General features: G+C 38.7%; 2 protein-coding genes across 12 annotated transcripts in view; both read right to left on the reverse strand.

Annotated features, from left to right (window-relative positions):
• Positions 1-13,021, reverse strand: part of Stau2 (staufen double-stranded RNA binding protein 2) — a 282,856-nt gene extending 269,835 nt beyond the window's left edge. For 2 of the 11 annotated variants that reach the window (XM_087190488.1, XM_087190483.1), the window contains exons 1-2: positions 12,289-12,424; positions 4,769-4,834 (exon numbers count right to left, since the gene is read on the reverse strand). In XM_087190488.1, coding sequence (XP_087046614.1) covers positions 4,769-4,786 — 18 coding nt within the window. In that variant the 5' untranslated portion in view covers positions 4,787-4,834; positions 12,289-12,424. Of the gene's footprint in view, positions 1-4,768; positions 4,835-5,344; positions 5,366-8,560; positions 8,631-12,288; positions 12,425-12,888 lie in introns of those variants that run through there. The other 9 variants (XM_087190485.1, XM_087190484.1, XM_087190479.1 and 6 more) reach the window with 9 other exon arrangements.
• Positions 7,515-26,179, reverse strand: part of Ube2w (ubiquitin conjugating enzyme E2 W) — a 106,682-nt gene continuing 88,017 nt past the window's right edge. The window contains exons 6-7 of the mRNA XM_087190494.1: positions 8,561-8,628; positions 7,515-7,634 (exon numbers count right to left, since the gene is read on the reverse strand). Coding sequence (XP_087046620.1) covers positions 7,530-7,634; positions 8,561-8,628 — 173 coding nt within the window. The 3' untranslated portion in view covers positions 7,515-7,529. The remainder of the gene's footprint in view (positions 7,635-8,560; positions 8,629-26,179) is intronic.

The following is a 26,179-nucleotide window of genomic DNA, read 5'->3' on the forward strand; positions in this document are numbered from 1 at the left end:
AGCAATACACAAGTTTTAATTTCTCCACATCTACCAAAGCTTATTTTCCTGTTTTAATAATATCTATTCTAATTGGTGTGAGTAGAACACTTTTGATCAAATCTTTCAATCTTACTTAGGCACTGAATCGTATTTTTATCCATACACAGAAATAGTTTCAGCTTGCTTGATTAAAAAATAAAAGAATGTATATATAATCCAAATAATGTCATTTTCAAATAAAAGGAAAAAATAACCTTGGACACATACAAGAAATTCACAAACGGGAAAACACACAAATATAGCAAAGCATAAGAATACAATCTAAAACACCACTTTTTGTCAAACAAATTGGCAAAGGTAGAAAATTTGTAAGAGAAGTAAGGAAGGCCAGGGGATGTAGCTCAGTGGCACTGCACCTGCCTCGAAAGCGCAAGGTCCTCAATTCAATCCCTGGTACCCCCCCCAAAAAAAGAGAGAGAGAGACAAGTAAGGAAATAAGCATCCCCACATACTACTAACATATATAACTTCATATTTTTGGTATTTATGCATCAAGTATCTTCAACTCCATGTACCCCCTTTGACAAGTATTTCATATATAGAGATTAGTTTAATAACCAGAAAAACTGACATATATTAAAAATTGTGGCACTGTGGCACTAACTACAATACAATAATCTGTCCAAACATAAAGGCTTGATTAAATAAATTTCACTATTCCAAAACAAAACATTATTAGCAGTGATTATCTCTGTCAAAGAATAGTGGAACTTTTAGTCACTTTTTTCTTTTTGCTTATCTAGACCTCCCAATTTCTCTACCGTAAGCATGAGATGTAATAGATAATAACACAAATTCTTTAAAAGAACGAAAGTAAAAATGAGGACCACAATTTAAAGTAATAAAGTGCCTTTATCATAACAAAACATAAAACACTTCCATATCCCACATAAAAATGTCAGGCAAAGTTAATATCAAGTAAAATATCAAATAAGTTAGTATAGTCCAATATCAATACCTTGAAATGGCCTACTTTTTAATTAGTTTTTAGGAATACATAAGAATCTGCTAGGACAAGACAAGAATGTAGTTATTTAGACATTATAAGAAAATAAGACCTCCCAAATAAAACTTTAGAACTAATCCTAGAGACAGTGTTGAAAATTACACAGCAAAAATCTCAACTGTTTCAAGTTGAAGATCAGTTTAAATTCTCTTTCATCCCTTTTCACTATTATCTGTCAATCTTCATTCTCATGAGAAAGCAGACACCATGAAAGTAATGAGATGAAAATCACTAATAAGTTTAAGAATTCAAATTTAGGTTTGGCTAAAGAGAAAGTCTTTATAACAGCTTCTATATAACCAATTATGTTACCTTTCCCCCTAAGACTTCAACATTTGAGGGATAAAACTTAGTTGACAAGAAGAAAGGGCCCTTAAATGATTCTAGGAGCATATATCTTTTAAAAGTCAAGTACGTACATCACCAGACATTCTGTATAACTTCTAGACAAAGCCCTAGAAATTGCTTGTGACCCTGAAGAATGTTGCCTAGGAATTGTGAGCAATACCTGATTCAATAGGACCTATAATGTAGCAACCTTATCCTCATTAGTACTGATCTGTACCCTAAAATTTTCAATGAACTTGGCTATCATAAAATGATCATTTTCATCAGTATATATAAGAATATAAAACAGGACAGGGATTTAGCTCAGTGGTTCCGCCTCCTGCCTCGCAAGCGCAAGATTCCAAGTTCGATCCCCAGTACCAAAAAAAAAAAAAAAAAGAATATAAAACAAATTATTCTAATGGTACCCATATAATAGCAGGATCCATAAAAAACTATGTAGGAGCACCTCACATCTACAACAGTTTGCAAGACAAGACAAGTTTCATAAAGTGCCACTGATGCTTCCAATGGGATTTGACAACGGTAAGAGTACTGGAAGTCCAGAGTGCGATCCCCGGTACCAAAAAAAAAAAAAAAAAAAGAGTACTGGAAGCACTTAGAATAGTACATGCTAAGATTCCTTTAGGCCTCTATTAGAAACAAATGTGTTTGATGAAAATAATTTTGCTGCACAGAAAAATTTTCTAGTAAAAAAAAATTTTTTTCTAGTATAGGAAAAAAAACAAAGAAACTTGCATAAGGGAGATTTATGTTAATGACATCTGTATAACACAAGCATCATAAAGTACCACAACTGGGCCGGGGATTTAGCTTAGTGGTTTGGCCGCCTGCTGTGCAACCGCAAGGACCCGAGTTCAATCCCCAGTACCAAAAAAAAAAAAAAAAGTACCACAACTGACAACACTATTATGTGGTTACTGTTGAAAAAATGGGAAACCTCTTTGCTTTACTGATAACCCTAGCACCATTCATCTATTCATCCAGCAAATATATAAAAATTACAGTGATACCTTGGTTCACGAATGCTTTTGTTTGCAAACAATTTAGTTCACAAACAGAAGCATTTGGCAATATTTTGTTTTTGTTTGCAAACTCTGCTTTCAGTGACAAACATGACCACGGCCATCTTTCTCACACAAACACAAATGTGGCCATCTTTTCCAAAGTCATAAAACAAATTAAGTTTGTGAACTGTGATGCCACTGTACTTACATTATTCTAGGACCTAAGTCTGTAAGAGACAGCAAAGTTATTGTCTTCATGAAACATACTCTCTAGAAAGGGAAAGAGACATTAAATACAGTCATCCCTTCATATCAATGGGGGGTTGGTTCCAAGATGTTCCTCAGATACCAAAAATCTATGGATGCTCAAGATTATATGAAGTGTCATAGTATTTACAATAATCTATGTAATCCTCCTATATACTTTCATTTCTATATGACTTATAATACCTAACACAACATAAATGCCATGTATTGTAAATGCTATGTCCTTACACTGTATTATGTGGGAAATAATGACAAGAAAAAAAAATATGGCCAGACACGGTAATGCACACCTGTAATCCTGCTACTCAGGATGCTGAGGCAAAAGGATCACAAAATTCAAGCCTACCCTGGGTAAAACAAAACCCCATCTCAAAAAAATTTTTTTCTCACAAGCACAAGGTCCCAAGTTCAATCCACCCTACCAAAAAAAAAAATTGTTTGTTTTTTTCTTGACAGGATCTCATTTGCAGTGCATGCTGGCCTTGAACTCACTATGTAGCCCAGATTGGGCTCAAACCTGCAGTGCTCCTCCTGCCTCAGCCTATTGAGTGCTAGAATTACAGGCATTTGCCATGCCCAGCCCATCTGAAAATTATTTTTAAAAATTTTAAAAGGTTGGGGCAGGGATTTAGCTCAGTGGTTTCACCACCCGCTGCGCAAGCGCAAGGACCCAAGTTTGATCCCCAGTACCCAAAAAAAAAAAAAAGAACTTTAAAAGGTTGGAGATACAGCACCCCTGGGTTCAATCCTAGGACCACACACATACATATACATATATTTATATTTTATATATATATATATATGTATGTTTCATTATATATGTTTTTATATATATAATAGTATAACTGTAAATGTTATCATGCCACTAAATAACAGGGCAGGGTGCTAGGAGAGTTTATATTAGGCCTAGAGTCAAGTAACCTTGTTTGGAGACTCCAGACAGAGGTGGTCTGTGCAAAGTCCCTGAAGCCAGCATGATCTTATCCAATCTAGGAACTGAAAGAGACCAGTATAACTGAAGCATTTAGGTTATTTCTGAGACACACATCAAATCGGAGATGTGTAGACACCCAAGTTAAGAGATCAAGTTGACAGTTGGACTAATAGTCTGGAGCTCAGGGCTGGGGATTTAGCTCAGTGGTTTCTCCGCCTGCTGCGCAAGCACAAGGACCCAAGTTCGATCCCCAGTACCAAAAAAAAAAAAACAAGAGTCTGGAGCTCAGTGCTCACTTCAGCAGCACATATACTAAAATTGGAAGAGTATGGAGCTCAGAAAAGAAGCCTTGCTCCAGGGATTTAACTCAGTGGTTCCACTGCCTGCCTCACAAGTGCAAGGTCCCGAGTTCGATCCCTGATACCAAAAAAAAAAGAAAAGAGGCCTAGACCAGGTATAAATTTAAAAGTCTTTGGCTTAGAGATGGTTATTCAATATACAGGAACCAAAGACTTCTTATGCAAGATGACTGAGATTATATGGGTAGAAAAGAATCCAGAATACTTTCTCAAGCCACAGAAAAATTTAATTACACCCCTTCCCTCTCCTTGCAAACAAAAGAAATAAAGTATTATGTAATGTTATACTTACAACACAATGTTCTACTTGTTCAGAAGATATAAAATGTATAATGTTCTTGAAGAAATGCCAAGACCTAAGAAAAATACTTCTCCCAGTGAGTCTAAGGTATTATACACTATATAGTAGTTTACTAGCAGAGCATTTCCTTCTAGCCTTTTCAGAAAAAAGAATCTTATTTTAACACATGGATACAACTATGTACTTCACGAGATAGAAATGCTTTGAGTCTGCAGAACTGCCTGCTACAGAAACTACTTCATGATAAGCATTCTGAACACACCAAGTCTTGGACGGATGTGACATCAAGAAGAGCAGAAAGATCTTTTGCTCTGTATACTCAGAAATTATCAACTTTCAGGACTACAACTATTTCCTTAAACAACTTGCCCTGCACAGTCTCCAACAAAGATTACAAAGTATGTAATCAGTCTACTAAGCAGTGACCACATTACAGGTATAGAAGAGCTGAGTTACAATGTTCCACAATTTCTTTAAGTAGGACATGCCTTAATCCATACTCACCTGATTTATTTGAAGCATGTTAAGACAATATTGATCAAACTTCTGTATCCCTCACGGCTCCAAAAACTGGAAAATGAAAATGAAGAAATAAAATTCAATTTAGGTGGTAACCTCAATGACTAGCATTTTAATACATGCCCTTGATCAAAGTCAAATGTACAATGGAGTTGATCCAGATAAGTCATACAACTTTGTATGATGATGAAAATGTTCTATACATATGCTGTCTAAACAAGCAGACACTAGCTACATGTGACTGCTAAGCATGTGAAATGCAATCAAGAAAAATGTTTCATTTTCTTGAATGCTGATTTAAATTTAAATAAATACATGTGGCTACTGGACAGTGTAGCTTTAGATTGTCAAACAAAGTCCCTTCCAGTTCTAGAGTTCTAAAAAAATCCCAGAAAAAGGGAGGCTCTTAACAAATCTAAAAGTCTCAGAATAAAATTTAATGTATTTACCCTTCGCCCCAGCCAGTTTTTAAATTGTTCTGTTCCCATCAATTTATGATAAACTAAATCTAAAGAAGATGGAATACACGGTATTCTGGAAAAGCATAAATAGTCTGATTACCTTGTTAGATACATTCTTTTTCTATTGTTTTTGTTTGTTTGTTCCTATTATCAGTATAAAAATACTATACGGGGCCGGGGATTTAGCTCAGTAGTTCTGCTGTCTGCCTCCCAAGCGTAAGGTCCCAAGTTTGATTCCCACTACCAAAAAAAAAAAACAAATACTATGCATGTTAAAATTTCACATAAAATTTTCTTTAAAAAAGAATATAGTCACTGTCATGATACAATCCAATTGCTATATCTGGCTTTTCTTCCTTCTAGGCCTGAAATCCTCCCTTTGGTTACATTTCTTTTCATGTGGTAACTTTCTTCTATACTTAATGAAGTAAAGAAAATGGATGCCAAAGCAGAGAAGTAAACCCCAAATTCATATACAAACAAATCATAAGCTCTTAAAATGGGAGAGTTTTACATAAAATATAAATTATGTAGAAGAACCTCCCCCTTAAAAATTACCGACCAACCGGGCCGGGGATTTAGCGCAGTGTTTCGCCGCCTGCTACGTAAGCACAAGGACCTGCTTTCGATCCCCTGTACCAAAAAAAAAAAAAAATTATCTACCAACCAACAGCACAGCAAAAGGGCTAAATCCAACCACCTGGGTAGAAATTTTGATGCTACAAAATCTTAATACTGAACTTTCCCTCAGAAGCAAAGGTTCTATAGATGTACACACAGTGACACATATGTATTTGGGCTACCATTTTCTCATGATGACAGTCAATTCAGAAAGATTTTGAAAACTTTCAATACTTCTCACACTAGCGTCCTCAGCACCTGTATTAATTTTTATTGCTTTTCTAAAGCAACAGATGCTGTAGAAAGAGCACAAGACCTGGGTACTGGTAAATTTGAGTTTAGTCTAAATTCTTCAGGAAACTACCTTTTAACCCTTGGTCAAATCAATTTGTGTTAACTTTGCTTTCTTTTTTTTCTGTTTTTCAATCCAGATGCACTGACATATGCCTGTAATCGCAGCATTCTAGGAGGCTGAGGGAGGAGGATCACCAAGTTTGAGCCCAGCCTGGGCAACTCAGCAACTCAGTGAGACTGCACCAAAATAAACAAACAATAAGTTAAACTACTTGTAGTACACAGCCTCTAACTAACAGAATACAGAACAAATAATGAGATAATACTTCCAAGATTAGGCTATGAAAAGTCTTAGATTTCACCTTCTTTCAACCTCATGTTTGCTCTAAAAGAAGATAGATGCCATATTTTGATCTGCCTTTTTAGAAAAGTCCACATATGCAAAGAACTGAGAGAAGCCTCTGGCCAAGAGCCAGCAAAAAGTGAAGTCTCCTGTCCAAGAGCCCCAAGGAACTGAATCCTGCCAAGAGCCACAAGAATGAATTTGGAAGTAAGTCTTCCACCAGTCAAGCTTTTGGATGCAACTGCGGCCCCAACCAGTTTCATTGCAGTCTAAGTAACCCCAAGCCACAGACAGCTAAGTGCACCCTGATTTCTAACCCACAGAAACTATAAGATAATGTTTGTTGTTATAAGCTCTTAAATTCTGAGGCCATCTGTTATGAAATAAGATAATCCAATTCAACTCTAAAATTCAATACTCTCATGGTACTTTAAGTATTAATTAACCTGCAATAAATTCCCTGTTCAACATGAGCAAACAAGTTAGAAACTGAATGTGGTAAATTATAAAACTTACATTTACATTTTTCATTCGAAAGTAGAGGTCATTAAAAAGTGTACATTCATTAACTGGTGCTAAAATATGCTATAACTAAAAACACCAACTAAATCAATTTTCTCTTTCTTTAATTGAAAATAATTCATTTGGAAGGTAAGTTGTACATAAGCTACTAAAAACATCTTAGTAATTTAGTGTCCTTTATTTTTCTAAATTTAGCATTATTTATTAAGCATACACCAACTCTGAGAAACTCATTATGCTTTTTTTTTAGTATAAACCTCTAAACCTCAAATATGTATATATTTCTTCAGTATTACAGTTTGGTAATATAGGTTAATGACTCCAAGAACTAAGCACAGTAAAATATTGAGGGACATTTTTTCAAGTTCTAATCTTCTAATATACAAAAGGTATTTTATGAAATAAGAAAAATAAAAATACCTATTTGCTTAAAATTGACAATTGTAGCCAGGAATGTTGGTGCACGCCTGTAATCCTAGCACTCTTAGAGGCTGAAAGAAGATGATCATAAGTTCAAGCCAAGCCTATACAACTTAGTGAGACTGTCTTTAAAAAATAAAAGAACTAGGGATGTAGCTCCATGCAAAGGCCCTGGATTCAATTCCCAGTACTGGAAAAAACAAAAAACAAAACAAAAAAACTATAATTATAAGCTTTTCCTTCACAATTATGAGGTTACATAAATAAGCCAAAACATATGAAACTAGTCTGTGTACAGTAGCACAGTAAAGGTAAGCAGATAATATTCTAAAGTTATTCTTTTTCATCAAAGACGTTATTACATCAACATAAAACTGTAATTCATAAAAAAATGTAATTCATATCTATACCATGGACTATTCAATATGCCTACTACAATGCCACATGTCTTTAAGACTTCATTTCTTCTTTAAAAATATACCCACAAAAAAATAAATAAATAAATAAATAAATAAATAAATAATAAAAACATACCCAGTTCAAAGCCAAGGATTTAGCTCAGTGGTTCCACCGCCTGCCTCACAAGCGCAAGGACCGAAGTTTGATCCCCAGTACCAAAAAAAACCCCAAAAAAAGACAACAACAACAACAACAAAAATATATATATATACCCAGTTCATTGTCCCACACATATATATATGTGTGTATATATTTTTTGTTTGTTTGTTTGTTTTTGGTACCAGGAATCAAACTTAGGACCTTGCTCTTGCTAGGTAGGCACAGTGCCAAATTGTCCTATATTTTAAACAACTTGATAAAATATCAAGACACATCAAGAAGATGCAGAGCAGTTTTATACTATCTGTTGTTTTATAATATCCACCTCCCCCTCTCTGTCAAAAAGTTTCCAGAGTCAGGCGTTGTGACACACACCTGTAATACCAGCTGAGCCAGGAGGATCACTGCAAGTTTTGAGGCCAGTCTATACTACACAGTGAGTTCAAGGCCAGCCTGAACTACATAGCAAGACCCTGTCTCAAAAATAAAAATAAAAAAAAAATTCCAGCTACAATTTAATCCAATTACAACTAAGCACTTTTGGAGAAACCTACTCACATGCTTCAAAAATGTCCTACAGTGATATCCAATCAGGCACTTTAGAACATGCAGTTCCAGACTCCAAGCTACCAAACAAACAAACAAACAAACAGAAAAAAAACAGGTGGGTCAGTGGATGCGAGAGCATTACAAACTGGGGAACTTACTATCTATGAAGAATTAAAGATTCAACCTCTATTTGCTGATACAACACACTCCTTTAAACGAATTGCATTGTGCCCATCTGATAAATTAAAAGCTATACAAAATTAAATCTGTATAACCCTCAATAAAAACTGCTTTATAGAATGACACTATAATTTTTAAAAATCTATAAACTTTTTATATAAGCACATATTTGACAATATGAAAAATGAAAGCATTTACTAACTATTCTCATTCTTAGACTACAAACTATCACCAAACTAAATACCAGCTCAAAGTACCATACCCTAAAAAATCCATAAGGTTATTAAAAAGGTTTTTCATTTTAACTTTTAAAATTGGTATCCAAAAAAAATGCATTAAAATAAGGAAAATAAAATTATAAACTTCAGTATCATCTAAGAGCCTATGACAGATTCTAAATACTGTACATATAAGTGTTACTCTACAAGCTACTCCACTGAAAAACTCCACACACCACCAGCCAAGACAAAAGGAAATAGATTTTTCAGACACCAATTTTATATGCCTAGTGACATTTTGACATATTCACGTGAACTCATTTAATCCTCAATCTTTTAGGAGGTAAATCTTATCCTCATTTTCCTACAGGTTGGGCTATTTGCCCATAGTCACATTGCTAGGATTAAACACAGTTCAGACAGTTTCAAAGTCTTCTCACCACGTGCCTTCTTAAAATTTCTCCTGTACTAAAATCAAAGGTTCAACCTCTAGGACAACGTGATGACAAGGCAGCTATATAGAATTGTGGGGACTTAATAAAAAAATCAAACAATGATACATACATAAATGTGCTGCAATTATTATGAATACTAAATATTCATCCAGTATTTTCTTGAGTACCTCAGAGAGCACAAATGTATCTATATGCAATTAATCATACGTGCACACTACATACTGATCTCTATGCAGTCTAGCATAAACAGACAATTCAACTTTGCCATACCTAGATTTTCTCCTCTCTATAATCAACACCCAGCGCTCAAAAAGAGTACAAAAGGAAAGGAAATAATAACAGAAGTTAAGAGGTTGGATACACAGAAAACAAACATTTTGACCAACTACATATTCTAGAACCTAAGCAAGAATACATCTCAGCCTCACTTTCTATGTTTAAAGCTTGATTACTACCTTAGATATGTTTCTATTCTTTATTGAAAAGATGATGAAGCCACTATTTGTAGAATTTCATTCTGGACAAGACAAGTATGACAAAATGTAAAATTGTTAAGGTTTTCTGTTAAGGTTTAAGTATTTAGGAGTAAAGGACCATAACATATTTACATTACCCTTAAAGGGTCTGGGTAACAAACATTTTCTGTGTGACTGAAATAAATTGTAAATGGGAAAAAGAAAATAATAAATGGGTAAATTGATGTTACAAGGATGTTCTTGGCATTGTTCTTATTCTTGCAATTTTTTTGTATAGTTAAATTATTCCCAAAAAAATTAAAATTTTAAAATTACAGCTGGACACTGTGACCCATGGCTGCACTCCCAGCACACTGGGAGCCTAAGGCACTAAGATCATAAGTTTGATTCCAACCTGGGCAACTATAGAGACTCTGTCTCCAATTTTAAAAAGGGCATCTCAGTGCAAAGGACCTGGGTTCAATCTCCAATACTGAAAACAAAAAATTTAAATTACAAGGCATGTTATTTGAAATGAACATTACATACTTGGATAATGCGGCAACATTTCTGAAATTACAAAACACTGATTTATATAAAAAAAATGGAATGACTTGTGAAGAAGTATGCACCATATCCTACCAACTAATCATCACTTAGAAGTAGATTTCATATTACACTGCCATTTAATGAAATGTGGCAGTGGTAACTAGAGTTGAAATCATAGCAGGGGGAAAGAAAGCACACACCCTCCCCCCACTGCCAGGATGGCATCACTGCTTCACAAATTTTATACAGGCCTACTGCAAAATGAAGTTAATCTACAATTCAAGTGACACTTGATATCTCTGGTTTGCAATAAAATATAGACAAAGTGAGTCAGACAAGGTGTCCTATGCCTGTAATCCCACCACTCCAGGCTGAGGCAGGAAGATTACAAATTCCAGCTCAGCCTGGGCAATTTAGCAACTTGCCAGATCTGTTCTCAAAATTCAAAAATAAAAAAAGAATAAAGAAAAAGAAAGAATGTTTTAAAGAGCTGGGGTTGTCATTCAGGGAAGGTTTTGGGTTCAACAACAAGTACAAAATAGCCAAACTGAACAATGAAAAACTTGCCATATTACAAAACAAATGAGAAGCAGAGTAAACCTGGGTTTTCACAACAGTGTATGTGAATCGTTTTAAGAAAGCAAGAATGGGAAAGAAATATCCTGCTGAACAAATGTTGCAATCTTTTCTCCTACAATGTTACTATTATTCTGCTTGCTCATCACAATTTTGATTTCAAGGGTACACCACACTTTTCTAAAACATAAGGATACATCAGAAGCCAAGTGATGCTCAACAAAAGTTCACCAAAATTACGAACTCGAGCATTAAATAATAAAGGTTTTTAGTTAACAGTGATAGTTAACAGTGAAATACATTTAAAGGATCATCTTTATCCTTTCTGCAAGATTCACCCACTTTTGAACTCAAAATTCCCGGGTCTACAAAAAAAAAAAAAAATTCCCGGGTCTACCCTACTTGGATGGCCCCTGTGAACCTTGGGGGAGATAACATCACAACAAATATGGACCACTTTCAAAGAAGATTCTCAATGCAAAATTCTTCATAATTTCATGTAATTCCAGAGCCCATGGCCATTATCCCCGCCCCCTCCTTGTGAAGCCCAGCTTTACGTTCGCCTCAACAGCCTCTGCAGAACACCCTCTACCATCACCGTCCCTGCACCCCAGGAGAGACTGGAGTGCCTCCCTCACACTGTGGCTTCTGTAACTAAGCTTTGTCTGTCGCTCAATTCCCTTCGCCCGAGCAAGGTCACGACTGCTGACTATCCCTTTAAGCCGAGCCATCACCGTAGTAGTTCCTAAGAGCCATGGCAGAACTTGCCTGTCAGAGGATGTATTTTGTCCTCTCGGCCCCACCTACCATCCCCATTTCGGCGAGTTACGTCTTCGCCACTTGCCCATTATACAGAGAGCCACCACCGCCACCCTGGCGCGCCCCGGTCCAGTCTCCGCAGAGCCCCCTCCCCTCCGCGCCCGGGCCTCCCCATCCTCTCTCCGCTGCCGCCTCGCACCCGCTGCCCCGCACCGCCGCCGGGTCCCCCACCTCGACAACCCCGCCCGGGCGGCCTCCTCGCCTTCCTCCCGACTCCTCCCCCCCGGGACACCTGTGTCGTCCCACCCCCTCCACACACGTCCCCCCCCATTCATTCGCCTCCGCACCGGCGGCCCAGCCCCCACGGCCTCCCCTCCCCCGGCCCCAGGAGGGCAGGATGGCGCGGGGGAGGGGAGGCCGCGAAGGAGGCCACTCCGCGCAGGGTTCGCGGGCCGCGGACCCGCAGGGATCCCAACGCCCTCCGCCTCCTCCGCCAGCGGGGCGGAAGTCGGGGCCTCCCGGGCGCCCGCAACGAGGATATTTACCTTCTCGCCGGGGACACTTTGCAGACCGCTCCAACATTAGCAAACACTACAGAAAACTGACCCCGCTCGGCCGCCGCCGCCGCCGCCGCCGCCGCCGGCTTCCACCCCTAGAGCTCCCCTCCGCCCGCCTCCGCCCGCCTCCCTGAGCTCCCGCCGCGCCCTCCCGGGCTCGCGCCGCGCGCCCCCGCCCGCGCAGCCGCGCCCGCGCCCCGGCGAGCCAGGCTTGCGCGCGCCCGCGCCCGCCCACGCGCTGCCTCCGCTCCGCCTCGCGCCTGTCAGCCGCCCAGCGCTGCCATTGTTCGCGGCGCAGCTCCCGCCCCCTGGCGGCCGCCGCGCCGCCGCAGCAGTCGGGCTGCGGTACTAGCCGGCGGGCTGGGCCTCAGGGCGAGCGCCGTCCCGAGGCCTCGGGAACCGAGGCGAGCGAGTGCGCGGGCGGCGCGCCTGATCTGCAGTCTCCGCAGCGCGGCGCGACTCCCCGCCCCCTCGGCCGCGCACGGGCCCGGGCAGCCCCTTCCACACCAGCACTCGCAACTTACTCCCCCACCGCCTGACCCTGGGCTCTTTCTAGAGGCAGTCCTCGCCCCGATTCCCTGCTCATACCTTTCCAGGGCTCTGCGGCTACCCCTCTGTGCCGCGATGGGGACGCGCGACCATACCCTTCTGCTCTGGCCGCCGCTGTGCGACGCACGGCTTAGCGGATCCAGAACCTTTCCAGACTGGGGGAGGGAGGCGGGGAAGGAGGAGAGTTCACTGTCTCGCCCGGGAAACACTAGTGATCCCTGATCACCTGTTCGCCCACGTCGGTGTAGTGACCAAGCTTCCCCCTCGACCAACGCAGAAGCTTACATGAACCAAAAATGAGGCCCATTTTAAAACAGTGCCCTAGATCCTGGACTTTTGGGGAAAAGGGTGTCAGAAAACTCGAATTACTTCTTGATTCGTCCGGGTTTTGATGCGGGTTTCTTATGGCCAAATAACTTCCACCCAGTTAAGCCCAATGAAACACTTTAATAAATGGCACAAAAAATTAATCTAAAAATAAGTATAAAAATAAAACTTTTATCGTGTTCTTCACAGACTTACCATTTGCATTGTTCCGGGAGTTCCTTCCTACTACTGCTTACCTGCTTGAGAAATGTCTACTAGATCTGTTATTTCAGTCATCTAAAACCCGTAGTTCTGTCTACAAATGGGACAGTAGCATGGCCATGTTATCCGTGCATCTGTTTATTCTTTTTAATAAAAAACTAATAGGTAAATGTGATAATAAGTATAAAGACCTCTAGGTAGACCCTGGCAAATGATTGGTCTCGTGTAGCGCAACACTATGTTTCCTCCCAGAAATGTTTCCTATCTTCCTTTCCCCTTTCACCTCCACCAGCTCCCTTGAATTTAATTTTTTGGGATCCCCTAAGTCACCGCCACTCCTTGATTAATGACCTCTAGCTTCTCTGTCAACGTTTGAATGTTGATTTGGCGTGCCCTTCACACCGGCCACACCAGGGCACAAGCTCCCCACCTCTGTGCCTTCCTGTAGGCTGCTCTTTCTCCCTGCAACCTTGTCCTCCCCATTCAATGAACAAATCATCCTTGGAGGCATTCAAAAATCACCTCCCTAAGGGAAATTCTTTAAATCTCTCCATGCCCACTTCTCTGATGTGGTAGGGATGTTAGAATACTGTAGTTTGTTTTCTAGCCGGTCTTCACCTGCCAACCGTTGCATTGAAGGGCAGGCTGTCTCATTCGTTTTTGTAGTTTCAGCATGCAACAGTAAGTGGGTGGACAGTAAACACCTTTGGAATAAACTGATGAGTTTATGCTTTGTAAATAATGCTTAAGTCTTCAGAAATTCCATTCCCTTTGATTAAAATTATTTATGATAATAAAACCACAGCTATCTTAAGGCCTGAATCACCTTTACTTAATTTGAATAAACCAAGGGTGTATGCACCTCCATTCCCAGCTCTCTAATTTGCTTGGAACTGCACTGAGGAGTATGCCCCTGATCTTCCTAAGAGCCATGCTGCAGAATCACCACTGGTTTTACCATGCCTTTCTGAGAACTTGTAGGAAGTATACTTTTGAATGCTCACAACTCTGTAAGCACAAGTTTTACTGCCAGAGAAAAAAGGAATGATCAAAAGACATGGGTCTCTCTCCCACCTCACATGGCCTGCTGTGGTTTGAAAGTATGCATCTTTCCAAAAGTCATTGTGTTGGAAGCTAATGCCCAATGTGACAGTATTTAGAAGTGGGGCCTTTAGGGGAGGGATCAGGTCATGAGGACCCTACCTTCTGGAAGGGATTAATGCCCATAAATCCCTTCAGGCCAGAAGTGGTGGCACTTGGGAGGCTGAGGCAAAAGGACCACAAGTTGGAGGCTAGCATGAGCTACATACTGAAACCCTGTCTTTAAAAAAAACCTTCCCAGAGCTTCCACTCCCTTTTGCCAGTCCACTCTTCTGCCATGTGAGGGTGCAGCAAGAAAACCCTTCCCGACTCTAAATCTGTTGTTGCCTTGACCTTGAACTTCCCAGCTTCCAAAGAGAAATAAATTTGTTCTTTATAAATTACTCATTTAAGATATGTAGGTACTGCAGTACAAAATGGTTAATATAGCAAGGCATGGTGGCTGTAATCCCAGTACTCAATAGGCTGAGGCAGGATTGCTGAGAGAGGCCAGCCTGGACTACATAGTTCAAGGCCAAGCTAAGCCACAAAGTAAGACCCTGTCTCAAAAAATAAAATAAAATAAATAGACAGAGACAGACATGAATACAGCCTCTTAACATGGAGCTTTTGTGAAAAGACAGCCCAAAACAGTGAGCACAGTCAGTTAGGTGCTAGGCTCACTGAATTTTCTTAAGCCATTTAGGTCTTATCTAATATCCCTAGCTCAGGAATGGTCTAGCCCTTCCTGTTTCACTCCCAGGTTAGTGTCAATTTTCCATTTCTTTCCAGTGTCTGATAGAACTCAATATAGGAATTAGCCTAGCACGGTGGTCCATGCCTATAATCCCAAGGCTGAGACACGAGAATCAAAAGTTCGTGCTAGCTTGGGTAACTCAATTAATTAGCAAATCCTTGTCTCAAAATTAAAAAAAAAAAAAATTAAAAGGGGGTGGGATGGTAGGTCAGTGTGAAGGCTCTGGGTTCAATTCCCAGGACTGCACTGAAAAAAATAAATAAATAAATAAAAAGGCATAGGGCCAGGGATTTAACTCAGGAGCACCACACCTACCTTGCAAGCATAAGGTCCTGAGTTCAATCCCTGGAACCAAAAAAAAAAAAAAAAAAAAAAAGCAGGTTCAATGAAACTGTCAGATTATCCTTGGACCCTCTAAAGACAGAATACAAAGTCAAAAACCAGTCTAAAAGATAGGATTAGCTATACAGTGTTAGGCATGGAAATTTGGGGACATATAAATTCCAGTTAGAGGTCATAAACAGCCCTGATCCAGAACACCATGTACTGTATCACAACTCCCTGGAATTATTACACTGGACATAAATAGATGCTATTTTGGTAGAAGATCCTTTGATTAAACATATTTTAAAAGCTGTGAGTTGAAGCTTTTCTGCAGAACTTCTCAGTCTTCTGCTAGCGTAGATGGGAGTCTCCAAGAAAGGGATAGGATGTGCTATTTCCCAAATACAGGTGACCATAGAAACTCTGTGGCTGGGAGCTCAGTCATGGAACACATTTCGGGACACACTAAGGCACGTTTCAAGGTCAAGCGGAAGACCTTGCCTGTAGGTAGAGCAGGAGGCAACTGAAATTTGTTTCAATTGAAAATTGTTTCGGGTAGGAATTTCAAAATTTCTGGTAAAACAAGATTGTTACATTGCTAATTTCTCCATCTATTGTTAATCATCAACTAATCATAATTTATAGGTCTTCAACTCCATTCTCTATTAGTTCCCATTTCCTTATTTCTCAAATCCAGAATATTATCTTGAAAGAACAATTTATGATCCATTAAAGCAGCACCAAAAGCAATCTTGGAGGAATGAAACTTTTCATTAGAAATTAGTCAAGAAAAATAGAAAATATGACATTGTTTAAAAAAATAAAGTTCTTTTTTGTTTTGTTTTGTCTTTTGGGCTTTTGTTGTTTTAGTGAGACAGTCCTGCTAAAACTGCTAAATTGTCCAGGCTGGGCTCCAACTTGCAATCCTCCTGCCTCATCCTCCCAAGTGCTGGGATTATAACATGTGCCACTGCGCCCAGCTGAGTCAATGCTTTAAAGCACAGGATAACAAGGGGTAGGGGAAAGGAAAGAAGGAGGGAAAAAAATATGAGAAAAGGAAAAAATGGAAACAAAGTCATTGTAAATAGGGAAGAGTGAAGGGGGTGAAGGGAGGACAAGGGAATGGGGAAAAAATAAGAATCAAGATACATCATGTAAAGGTACAAGATCCTAATGTTGAATGTAACTATATTGTATACTTAAAATGTACCAATAAATTTAATTAAAAAAAAAAAAAGCACAGGATAACAAACTACGGCCTGTGGTTCACAGGTGTCCTACAGCCTGTTCTGTAAATAAAATTATTGAAAATATAGTCACATTTTTTCATTTTCATATTACTTAATGGCTGTGCTTATGTGTCTGCAGTTGAGTATTTGCAGTAAAGACTGTTCAAATTATCCAAAACAACTGAAATGAAAAATTTGCAAACCTCCCTACTGAAAAAATAAAATAAAAGGTGGTACTGCTCAACATTTAATGTATCTTTTTCAAAGTCATTTTTCAATTAGTTTCCAAACTTAAGCTTAAAATAATGCATTAACTATATTGCGCCCATGACCTTCTCCACATAATTATAAGTTTTCCTTTTCTCTTCCATATATGAATCTCTATCCTAAATGTGAAAGACACATGGAAACCATTTCTTCAGATTGGTACTTCCAGTTTAAAATAGCAAACTGAACACATTCGTTTATCTCACATCCCTCCAAAATTCTAGCAGCGAGAAGCCTACAAATTTAAAAGGCATAATCCCACAAAGACAAGTACAAGAAAGGTTTAGCTTCATGCACTAAGGAAGATGAAGCCTAACTAACCAATGAAAAACAAGCTGATATTACAAAAATAGTCCTGGCAAAGTTCAGGAACAGAGGCACCAGATAGCACTTGTACCAGGTAAAGTAGCAGACTTTCCACATAATTGACTGAAAACTCTAAGAAGTCATTAAATTCATTTCTACCCCCATAGCATACAGCTCAGCCACTACTGCTCAGTTCCCATAAGAGATGGGTTTATCCTCAGGAAACTGTTCCAGAAAGGACCAGGGTCTCAGGAACACCAGGTATATTATAGGCAGAGTGCACTGACAACAGGGAATTTGGTGAAAATGAACTGTGCCGGATGCATGAACCAAACTGTTCTCTCACTCTGGCCAGCTGCTTATTGCCCTGCAAAATTTATTCTTCCTCCATAACTGACTTATTGCAGGGCAAGTGAGATGTCAGGCAAGGAGCACATTTCCATGCCTATCCCAGCTAGTGTGACCATCTGACTAAGCTCTCACCAGAAGAATAAATGCAAACATATTCCTGCATCTTTTCCCTTTTCCTCAAGCTGGAACATGAGCTGGCCTGAGAGGCTGTTTTACCAATTGGAAAAGGACAATGCCCTAAAGCCATGGTTCTTAACCCTAAACAGGGATCAAAATCACTCAGAAGGCTTGTGAAAGTGCTAAGCACCATCCCTAAAGGTTCTGATTTGGTAAATCTGAGATAGCCAGAAAATCTGCATTTCTAACAACATTTTAGGTGATACTGATGGTGCTGGTCAAAGACAGAAGGAAAACAAACCCCTGAATGAATAGGTTGAGATAATTTATCCACCTTGACAGTTATGCAAAAGAGAACTACCTTGTTCTTCAAGCCACTGCACTTTTAGATCTCTTCAGCAGCATAGCTTTATATCCTAATTAAAAGTCTTACTCAGCTCCTAGAAGTGTGGCAGGCAAACTGACAATCAGGCAAGAGACCAAAGGTATCTCTGGAGAACCTGGCTGACTTTGGAGGAAACAATTTATAGATACATAACTGATTTGGGGAGCTATACAGCAACAACAATCAGGCCTATTGTCTCTCCTGCTACAGTAAATCTTTAACTATTGTCAATAAGCAGTGCCCATTCACAGAGGCATTCTAGTCAGCTTTAGTGTCTCCCATGCATTAGGAAAAAGGAACTAACATAAAGACTGAGTCTAAAAATGAAGTTAAAAAGAAAAGGACTGTCTTTGTCCATTTGGACTGCTATATCAAAAATATAAACTAGATGATTTATAAAGAACAGGCTGGCTGGGGATTTAGTTCAGTGGTTTTGCCGCCTGCTGCACATGCACAAGGACCTGAGTTCGATCCCTGGTACCAAAAAAAAGAACAGGCTTACAGTTTGCTTACAGTAAGCTGGGAAGTCCACGATCAACACACTAGCACAGTGGTGCCACATGTGTTATTTTTCTTTTAAGACAAAGATGGTAATGTGTGAGTTGTTTTTTCTAAACTAAAATCTCAGTATTCAGGTTTAAAGGCAGTGTTGGCACTTTGTGAGAAATAAGTGGGCTTTGGGCTGCAGTTTGGGCAGTCATCTTAAAAGGTTCACCATCATTGCACTAGCGTACTCAGTGTCTAGTGAGGGCTTGCTCTTCCCTTCATAGCTGGCACCTTTCAGTTGTGTCTTCACATGACAGAAGGCATGAACAAGCTCCCTTGGGCCTCTTTTCAAGGAAACTAATCCCCTTGGTAAGGGCAGAGCCATCACATCCTAACCACCTCCTAAATCCCCAATCTTAATACTATTTATTGCTTTGAGGATAAGTTTTCAACATATGAATCTTGGGGTGACATAAACATTCAGACCATAACAAAGGCTAAGATTAAAGAAAAACAATGGAAGTAACAGCAGCTTGCTTAAAAAAAAAAAAAATCATTATTCAGAGTTTAAATACATTGTGGGCCAGGGATTTACCTCAGTGGTTTCGCTGCCTGTTGTGCAAGTGCAAGGACCCAAGTTCCATCCCTGGTACCAAAAAAAAAAAAAAAAACATTGTAACAGGCCAGGGATTTAGCTCAGTGGTGCCCCGCCCCCACCCCCGACCCCCGGCTGCCTTGCAAGCAAGGTTCTGAGTTGGATCCTCTGGTACCAAAAAAAAAAATTGTATGAAAAAAAAAGAGAATACATTGTATCCCTGAAAAAATAGAATTGGATGCTATAAAAAAGTTACCACTTAAGAAAACAAGTTCTTAGAAAAATAAGTAAATTAAATATTAAAATAGAAGACTTAATCAAAGAGAAGTTTATCAGACACAGCTAAAAGAGGTGCAAATGGAAGCTTCTGGAAAGCTAAAATGGCACATAGGAAAAGACTGGGCACCTGAGTATTGCTTTTTCTTATGTCTTTCAGTATTTTTGACATTTTAAGTTAAATGAATACATTGCTTTGGTAAAAATAACTCTTACCTTTAAAATTTACTGTGACTAAAGTCTATCCAAGCCTTGAGAGTCCAGAACTGGAATTAAAAGTGTTAGTAAATCTGCAACTCCTTTAAAAAAAACAACTGACTTTTCAGGGCTAGGGTATTCCTCAGTGATAGAATGTGTGCTTAGCATGCCAAGGTCCTAGCTAGGTTCAGTTCACAGCCAAACACACACACACACACACACACACACACACACACACACACTGTTAAAAAATAAATGGGCCAGGAATTTAGCTCAGTAGTTCCAGCACCTCCCTCGAAAGCACAAGGTCCTGAGTTCAATCCCCAGTACCAAAAAATAAAATAAAAATAACTGACTTTTAAACTTTTGGATAAGCAAAAAATCTATTTTCTTTCCTACATTGTGTATTGGGAAGAGGAAGTACAGAAATAGATGTGGCACTGGTTAAATTGAGGCCAATGAAAATCTAAAATCAAGGGGAAATTTACGTGAGCCAAGAACTTTCTTCTTATAAAACTGGTTTAAATACTTAACTTGAAAATGAAGTTGAGAAAAGGAAGCTATTAAATTACGAGTCTTGCTTCCCAAATGAAGACAGAAATATTCTGCCTGAATATGCAATCAGAAATAAGTGAAGTACTTACCAAGCACTTGAGGACACTGGGTCTCAAACTGTGCTCCAGAACATTTTTTTCCAATCATCAACTGATAACTTATATTAAATACAATAAAAATGAATTACCAAAAAAATTAAATTAAAAACAAATACAGCTTACAAGGCATGTTTTCTTTATTAGGTTAAACTAGGAGAGTAGAGCCCATGGCCTAAGGGCCAAATGCAATCCTGGACAGGTAGTAATGCAACCTACAAGATTGGAAACTTTTTTTTATTTTTGGTTTTTTGAGGCAGGGTCTCCCCTTGTAGTTCAGGCTGGCCCTGAACTCACTATGTAGCCCAGGCTGGCCTAACTCATGGCAATCTTCCTGCCTCAGCCTCCAGAGTAGTGCTGGGATTACAGGCATGCACCACCATGCCTGGAATAAACTCTTAACATTATGTGATTTTTTAATTGTTTATTTGTTTTGAGATAAGGTCTCACTATGTAGTACAGGGTGGCCTCAAACTCACACCAATCCTCCTGCCTCAGCCACCTGAGTGCTGGGTTTACATGTGTGTACCACCACACCTGGCTTATAATGTCATTTTTATTGATAAGTTTCCTGATTGGGTTGTGCAGTGCTCAGGCTCAAATTGCTTACACGACAGTGGCAGGCTGTGTGGGGAGGGCACGGTGTAGTACTACTCTGGTGCCTGCCACACACAGTCCAATCAAAACCCATGCAAGGACTGGGGATTTGCTCAGTGGCACAGCACCTGCCTCACAACCAAAAGGTCGAGAGTTCCATCCCCAGTACAAAAAAAAAAAAATCCATGCAATAAAAGAAGTTACATGTACTTGTGCAACTTGGTGAGAAAAGCTGAGCAGTTACCAGTGATAATATTCTAAACTATCTACCTTATGTATGTATACTTGTGCAGAGAGCTGTTCACTGATACTAAGCAAACATGTAAGTTTTCTTTTCTTAATCATTAAATTTAGGCTATTTCTGTTCTTTCATAAAATAATTTAATAAATTAAACTATAAAACATGGAAAGAGCCAGGCATGGTGGTGCATGCATGTAATTCCATCTACTCAGGAGGGTGATGCAGAAGGATCACAAGTTCAAGGCCAATCTGTGCAATTTAGTAGGATCCTGTTCTCAAATTTTAAAATAACATGGCCTCTGGATGTAGCTCAGTGTTAGAAAATCCCTAGGTTTTATTCCCAGAACTGAAGAAAGGTTTTGTTACTTCTAAACATACATAAAGTATATTTTATACATACATTTTTTGTTTTGGTTTGGTTTTTTGAGACATGGTCTTGCCATGTAATCCAGGCTGGCCTTGAACTCACTACGTAGCCCAGGCCAACCTCAAATGCACAGCAATCCTCCTGCCTCAGCTTCCCTAGTGCTGAAATTCCAGGCATGGATCAGCATGCTTAGCATCTTTTCATAGATTGCTTAAAAAGTTCCCATGCTAGCACAGAGGCATAGACCAACTTTGAGAAGCACAGCTCTAGAAATTATGTAGAACCTGATCTTTGAAAGTGTTTGTTAAATATTCAACATTATCAGAAGCAAAAAGCTATTAAAAACTGAAATGTCAAAATAGCAATCATCCCAAGGAAATGAGATTGTCTGGTAGTCTTAGAGCATTGAATAAACACCATTTGTTTATAGAAAGGGCTAAAATTATTTTACAATAATGAAAAACCAGCAGCACACTAAATGGACATGTGTAGAGATGGTTAAAAATCATTTCAGCACTCGGAACACTGAGGAGAACTGCAAGCTCTGGTCCAGCCAGGGCAAACTTAATGAGACCCTCTCTCAAATAAAAAGTAAAAAAGGGGGCTGGGTATGTAGCTTGGTGTGAAGTCTCTGAATTCAATTTCCAGTTCCAAAAGAAAAAAAAAATCATACTTTCTTCATAATTTGAAATGTAATACAGCTGTTTAAAAGAAAGTGCTATATTTTTATGTATTGGCATGGAAAGATGTCCATGTTACATTTGAATTACACACACACACACACACACAGCAAAAGCATAAGTTCTGCAAGACTATGGTCTCATACACAAGAGCATGGGCCCAGGGTGTATGTATTTATTTACAGAGTAAAAGTGTAGCCAAATATCTGAAAATATATGCACCAGACTTGTTACCTTCATTACCTTTAGCGGCTGGTAAAGAGGGACAGAAAGGGAAAACCTTTCACTTTAGTTCATTCATTCATTTGTTGCACAAGCATGTATTGAGTACCAACTATTCTAGGTGGCACAAAACAAGGAAGACACACAATAACCAAGTAAACAAAAAACTTCAAAAGGAAGGAAGAGAGGAAAGAGAAGAGAAGATAGCACAAGGGAGAGGAAGTAAAGCAGTTCCAGTGGACAGTATTTTGCCCTGTATAGTAGAAGGTACATATTCACATGGAGGGGGAGTACATTTCACATGGCTAGAATGAAAAGAATAAGTTGGAATGTGACAGGAAACAGCGGCGCCAGTTCAGACATCATCACTGCAATGATACTGCAGCTAATTAAACAATGAGAAAAGACATACTAAGGGCCTCAAAAAGTTTTTGTGTACCAAAGTATATACGTACATCTATTGAGATTTTTCAACAACCTCATACTATTAAATTTTTTTTTTAAATAGGTGGCTGTGGTGCCACATGCCTGTAATCCCAGCACTTGGGAGGCTGAGGCAGGAGGATCACTGTGAGTTCGAGGACAGCCTGTGCTACATAGTGAGTTCAAGGCCACCCTGAGCTATATCACAAGACCCTGTCTCCAAAATATTAAATAAATAACAATAAAACATTTTTTAAAACTAAAGAAACTAGTGTGGTTGCATACTACTAGTACATGCCTATAATCCCAGAACTCTCGGAGACTGAGGCAGGAGGACTGTAAATTCAAGCCTAGCCTTGGCAATTTCATGCCTTACTTAAGATCCTGTCTCAAAATTTAAAAAAAAAAAAAATTTAATGGGCTTAGTCAATGTGAAGGCCCTAGGTTCTTACCCAGTAGGGCAAGAAGAAGAAGAAGAAAGAAGAGGAAGAGAGGAGAAAAAATAGAAGGAGGAAAAAGAGAAAGAGCAAGAAGAAAAAGAGGAAGAAAATAATAAGAAATCAGTGAGACTCCCATCTCAAAAAAAAAAAAGTACATACTTATGGGGCATTAAAAACATTCAAAATCTTCTAGCTTTTTGAAATATACAGTATATCATCATCTGTGGTGTTCACTCTTGGTGTTATAGCCTATATATCCTATGGGTTCAAGCAAATATACAATGTCAAGTAGCCATCATTATACAAAGTAGTTCCACTGCCCTAAAAATCCTCTGTGCTCGTGATTCATCCCTCCCTTCCAACTCCTGCTAACTAATTATCTTTTCATCTCTATATCTCTGCCTTTTCCAGAATGCCATGTGGTTGGAATTATATAATATATATATATTTTTAATATATATATACATATAGTCTTTTCAGGTTGGTGTCTTTAACTCAGCCATATACATTAAATTTCTTTTTGGTTTCTTTTTTTAAATTTTGGTTTGTTCTTTTGTGTTTTTGAGATAGGATCTTGCTATGTAGTTCAGACTGGCCTTGAACTCACTGTGTAGCCCAAGCTGGCCTCGAATTCACAGCAACCCTACTGCCTCAGCCTCCCAAGTGCTGGGATTATAGGCGTGAGCCCCCATGCCCAGCCTTCATTAAGTTTTTTCCATGTCTTTTTATAGCTTGTTAGCTCCCCCTCCATGTCCTTCTATGGCTTCTTTTTAATGCAAAATACTCCATTATATTAATATACCACAATTTATCCATTTATCTACTAAAAGACATCTTAGTTTCTTCCGAATTTTAGCAATTAAGAATAAAGCTGCTATAAAAACATTTGGGTGCAGGTTGCTGCAAGGACATGAAGTTTTCAACTCATTTGGAGAAATACCAGGTAATGAAATTACTGAATCATATAGCAAGAGCACGCTTTGTTTTGTAAGCAACTGTCAAACTCTGTTCTAAAGTGGCTCCAACATTCTGCATTCCCACAAGCACTGAATGAGAGTTCCTGTTGCTCCACATCTTCACTAATCAGGTACTGTCCCTGCTCCAGATTTCAGCTAATCCTAATAAATGTGTAGTGATAACTCATAGTTGCTTTCCTTATGCTTGATTTCAATTCAGTAATAAATTTATGTGTATAATAAAAAAAATGTGTATCTAAGCCAGGCATTATTGCACATGCCTGTTATCCCAGCACTCAGCAGGCTGAAGCAGGATGATTACCACTTCAAGGCCAGCCTGGTCTACATAGGAAGATCCTGTCCACTCCACCAAAAAGTCAATTAAGCTTAGAAGGTTATGTCTGAGAAGAATTATGGATAGCTTTTATTGTTTTGAAACTTATCTGCATTTGATTGTACATGTAGCATTTTACTAGTTTTGTTAAGATTATCAGAAGAAAGTCATTTTTTAAACTTCTGACACATACTCTCAAGTGAAATAAATCAGACACACGTTTAATTACCACACTGTTTCTCTAGTGTAATAAACCAAAAATAGAAATAAGGACTAAAATGTATAATAGATATTAGGAAATGGGTTCAAATGGGAAGGGGAACAAAGGAGGAGGGAGGGAGAAAGGAAAGAACGGACAAGAAAAAAACTGAAAATAGAAGGAAAGAATGGAAACAAAGCTTTTGTACACAGAGGGGAGGGGGCTTGAAGGGAGGGGAAAAGGGGAAAAAAGAGGCAGGAGGTATCATGTACAGGTGCAAATTCCCTATGATGGGTGTTATCATTATGTATGGCTAAAATGTACCAATAAATGTTTTGCTATTTAAAAAAAAAAAAAAAGAGGCTTCTCAGCTGGGCAAAACTGCTTGAAACACAATAAAAATAGCATTCTAAACATTTCTTAAAAGAAAATTTCTGATTTATGATTTTTCTATACCAGGTAACTGGTTATTTTTTTACTTTTGTAAAATTAAATAAATATATATTTTTTTCTTTTTCTTTTTTTGGTACCAGGGATGGAACTCAGGTCCTTGCACTTGCGCATCAGGTGGCGAAACCACTGAGCTAAATCCCTGGCCCTGTAAAATTAATATTAATTTAATTGATATGCTAAATCACTTTTATGCTTTTAATTAATTGTACCCTATTTAAGAAAAAAATTTAAATAATGATGCCAAGGAAAAAAATCTCCAAATCAAATGTTTGGCCAGGGATGTAGCTCAGTGATAGAGTGCTTACCTAGCAAGTACTTAAAAAAAAAATCAGGGCTGGGGATTTAGCTCAGTGGTTCTGCCACCTGCCTTGCAAGCACAAGGTCCTGAGTTTGATTCTCGGTACGAAAAATAAATTAAATGTTTAGGAGTGTCTTCTGATCATCACCAGGAATTCACTTCAGTAAGGTGACATTCCTAACATGTACAGAAACACTTTAACAGTTTAAACAAAACATGCTAAGCAAAGTAATGATGCATAGTTTAAATTTCAATTAACATATGAAGTACTTTGAATGTTCTAGCTTATTGATTTTAGCAGTGTCATTTACTCAACTGTTTATAAAACATAGGTTAACATACAAAATAAAAAAATCATGTAATGTCTATTCTACTATGTTCACCATTACAACTTATATACATTCCAGTATTCAGCATATATTTAATAATTTACAAGATTCAACTAACATCCTATGTTTAATGTATCTTATCCAAGATTTATCACAGAAAAGGTAACTTTAAAATGTGTTTAAGGAGCTTTCAGTAGCTTCTCTGTAGGTTTTATTGCAGTGTTGAATTATCACTTCACCTC

This window comes from Heterocephalus glaber, unplaced genomic scaffold, assembly GCF_053883595.1.
Source record: "Heterocephalus glaber isolate CG9 unplaced genomic scaffold, H.glaber_assembly_v1.0 deba00001553, whole genome shotgun sequence".
Lineage (NCBI taxonomy): Eukaryota > Metazoa > Chordata > Mammalia > Rodentia > Bathyergidae > Heterocephalus > Heterocephalus glaber.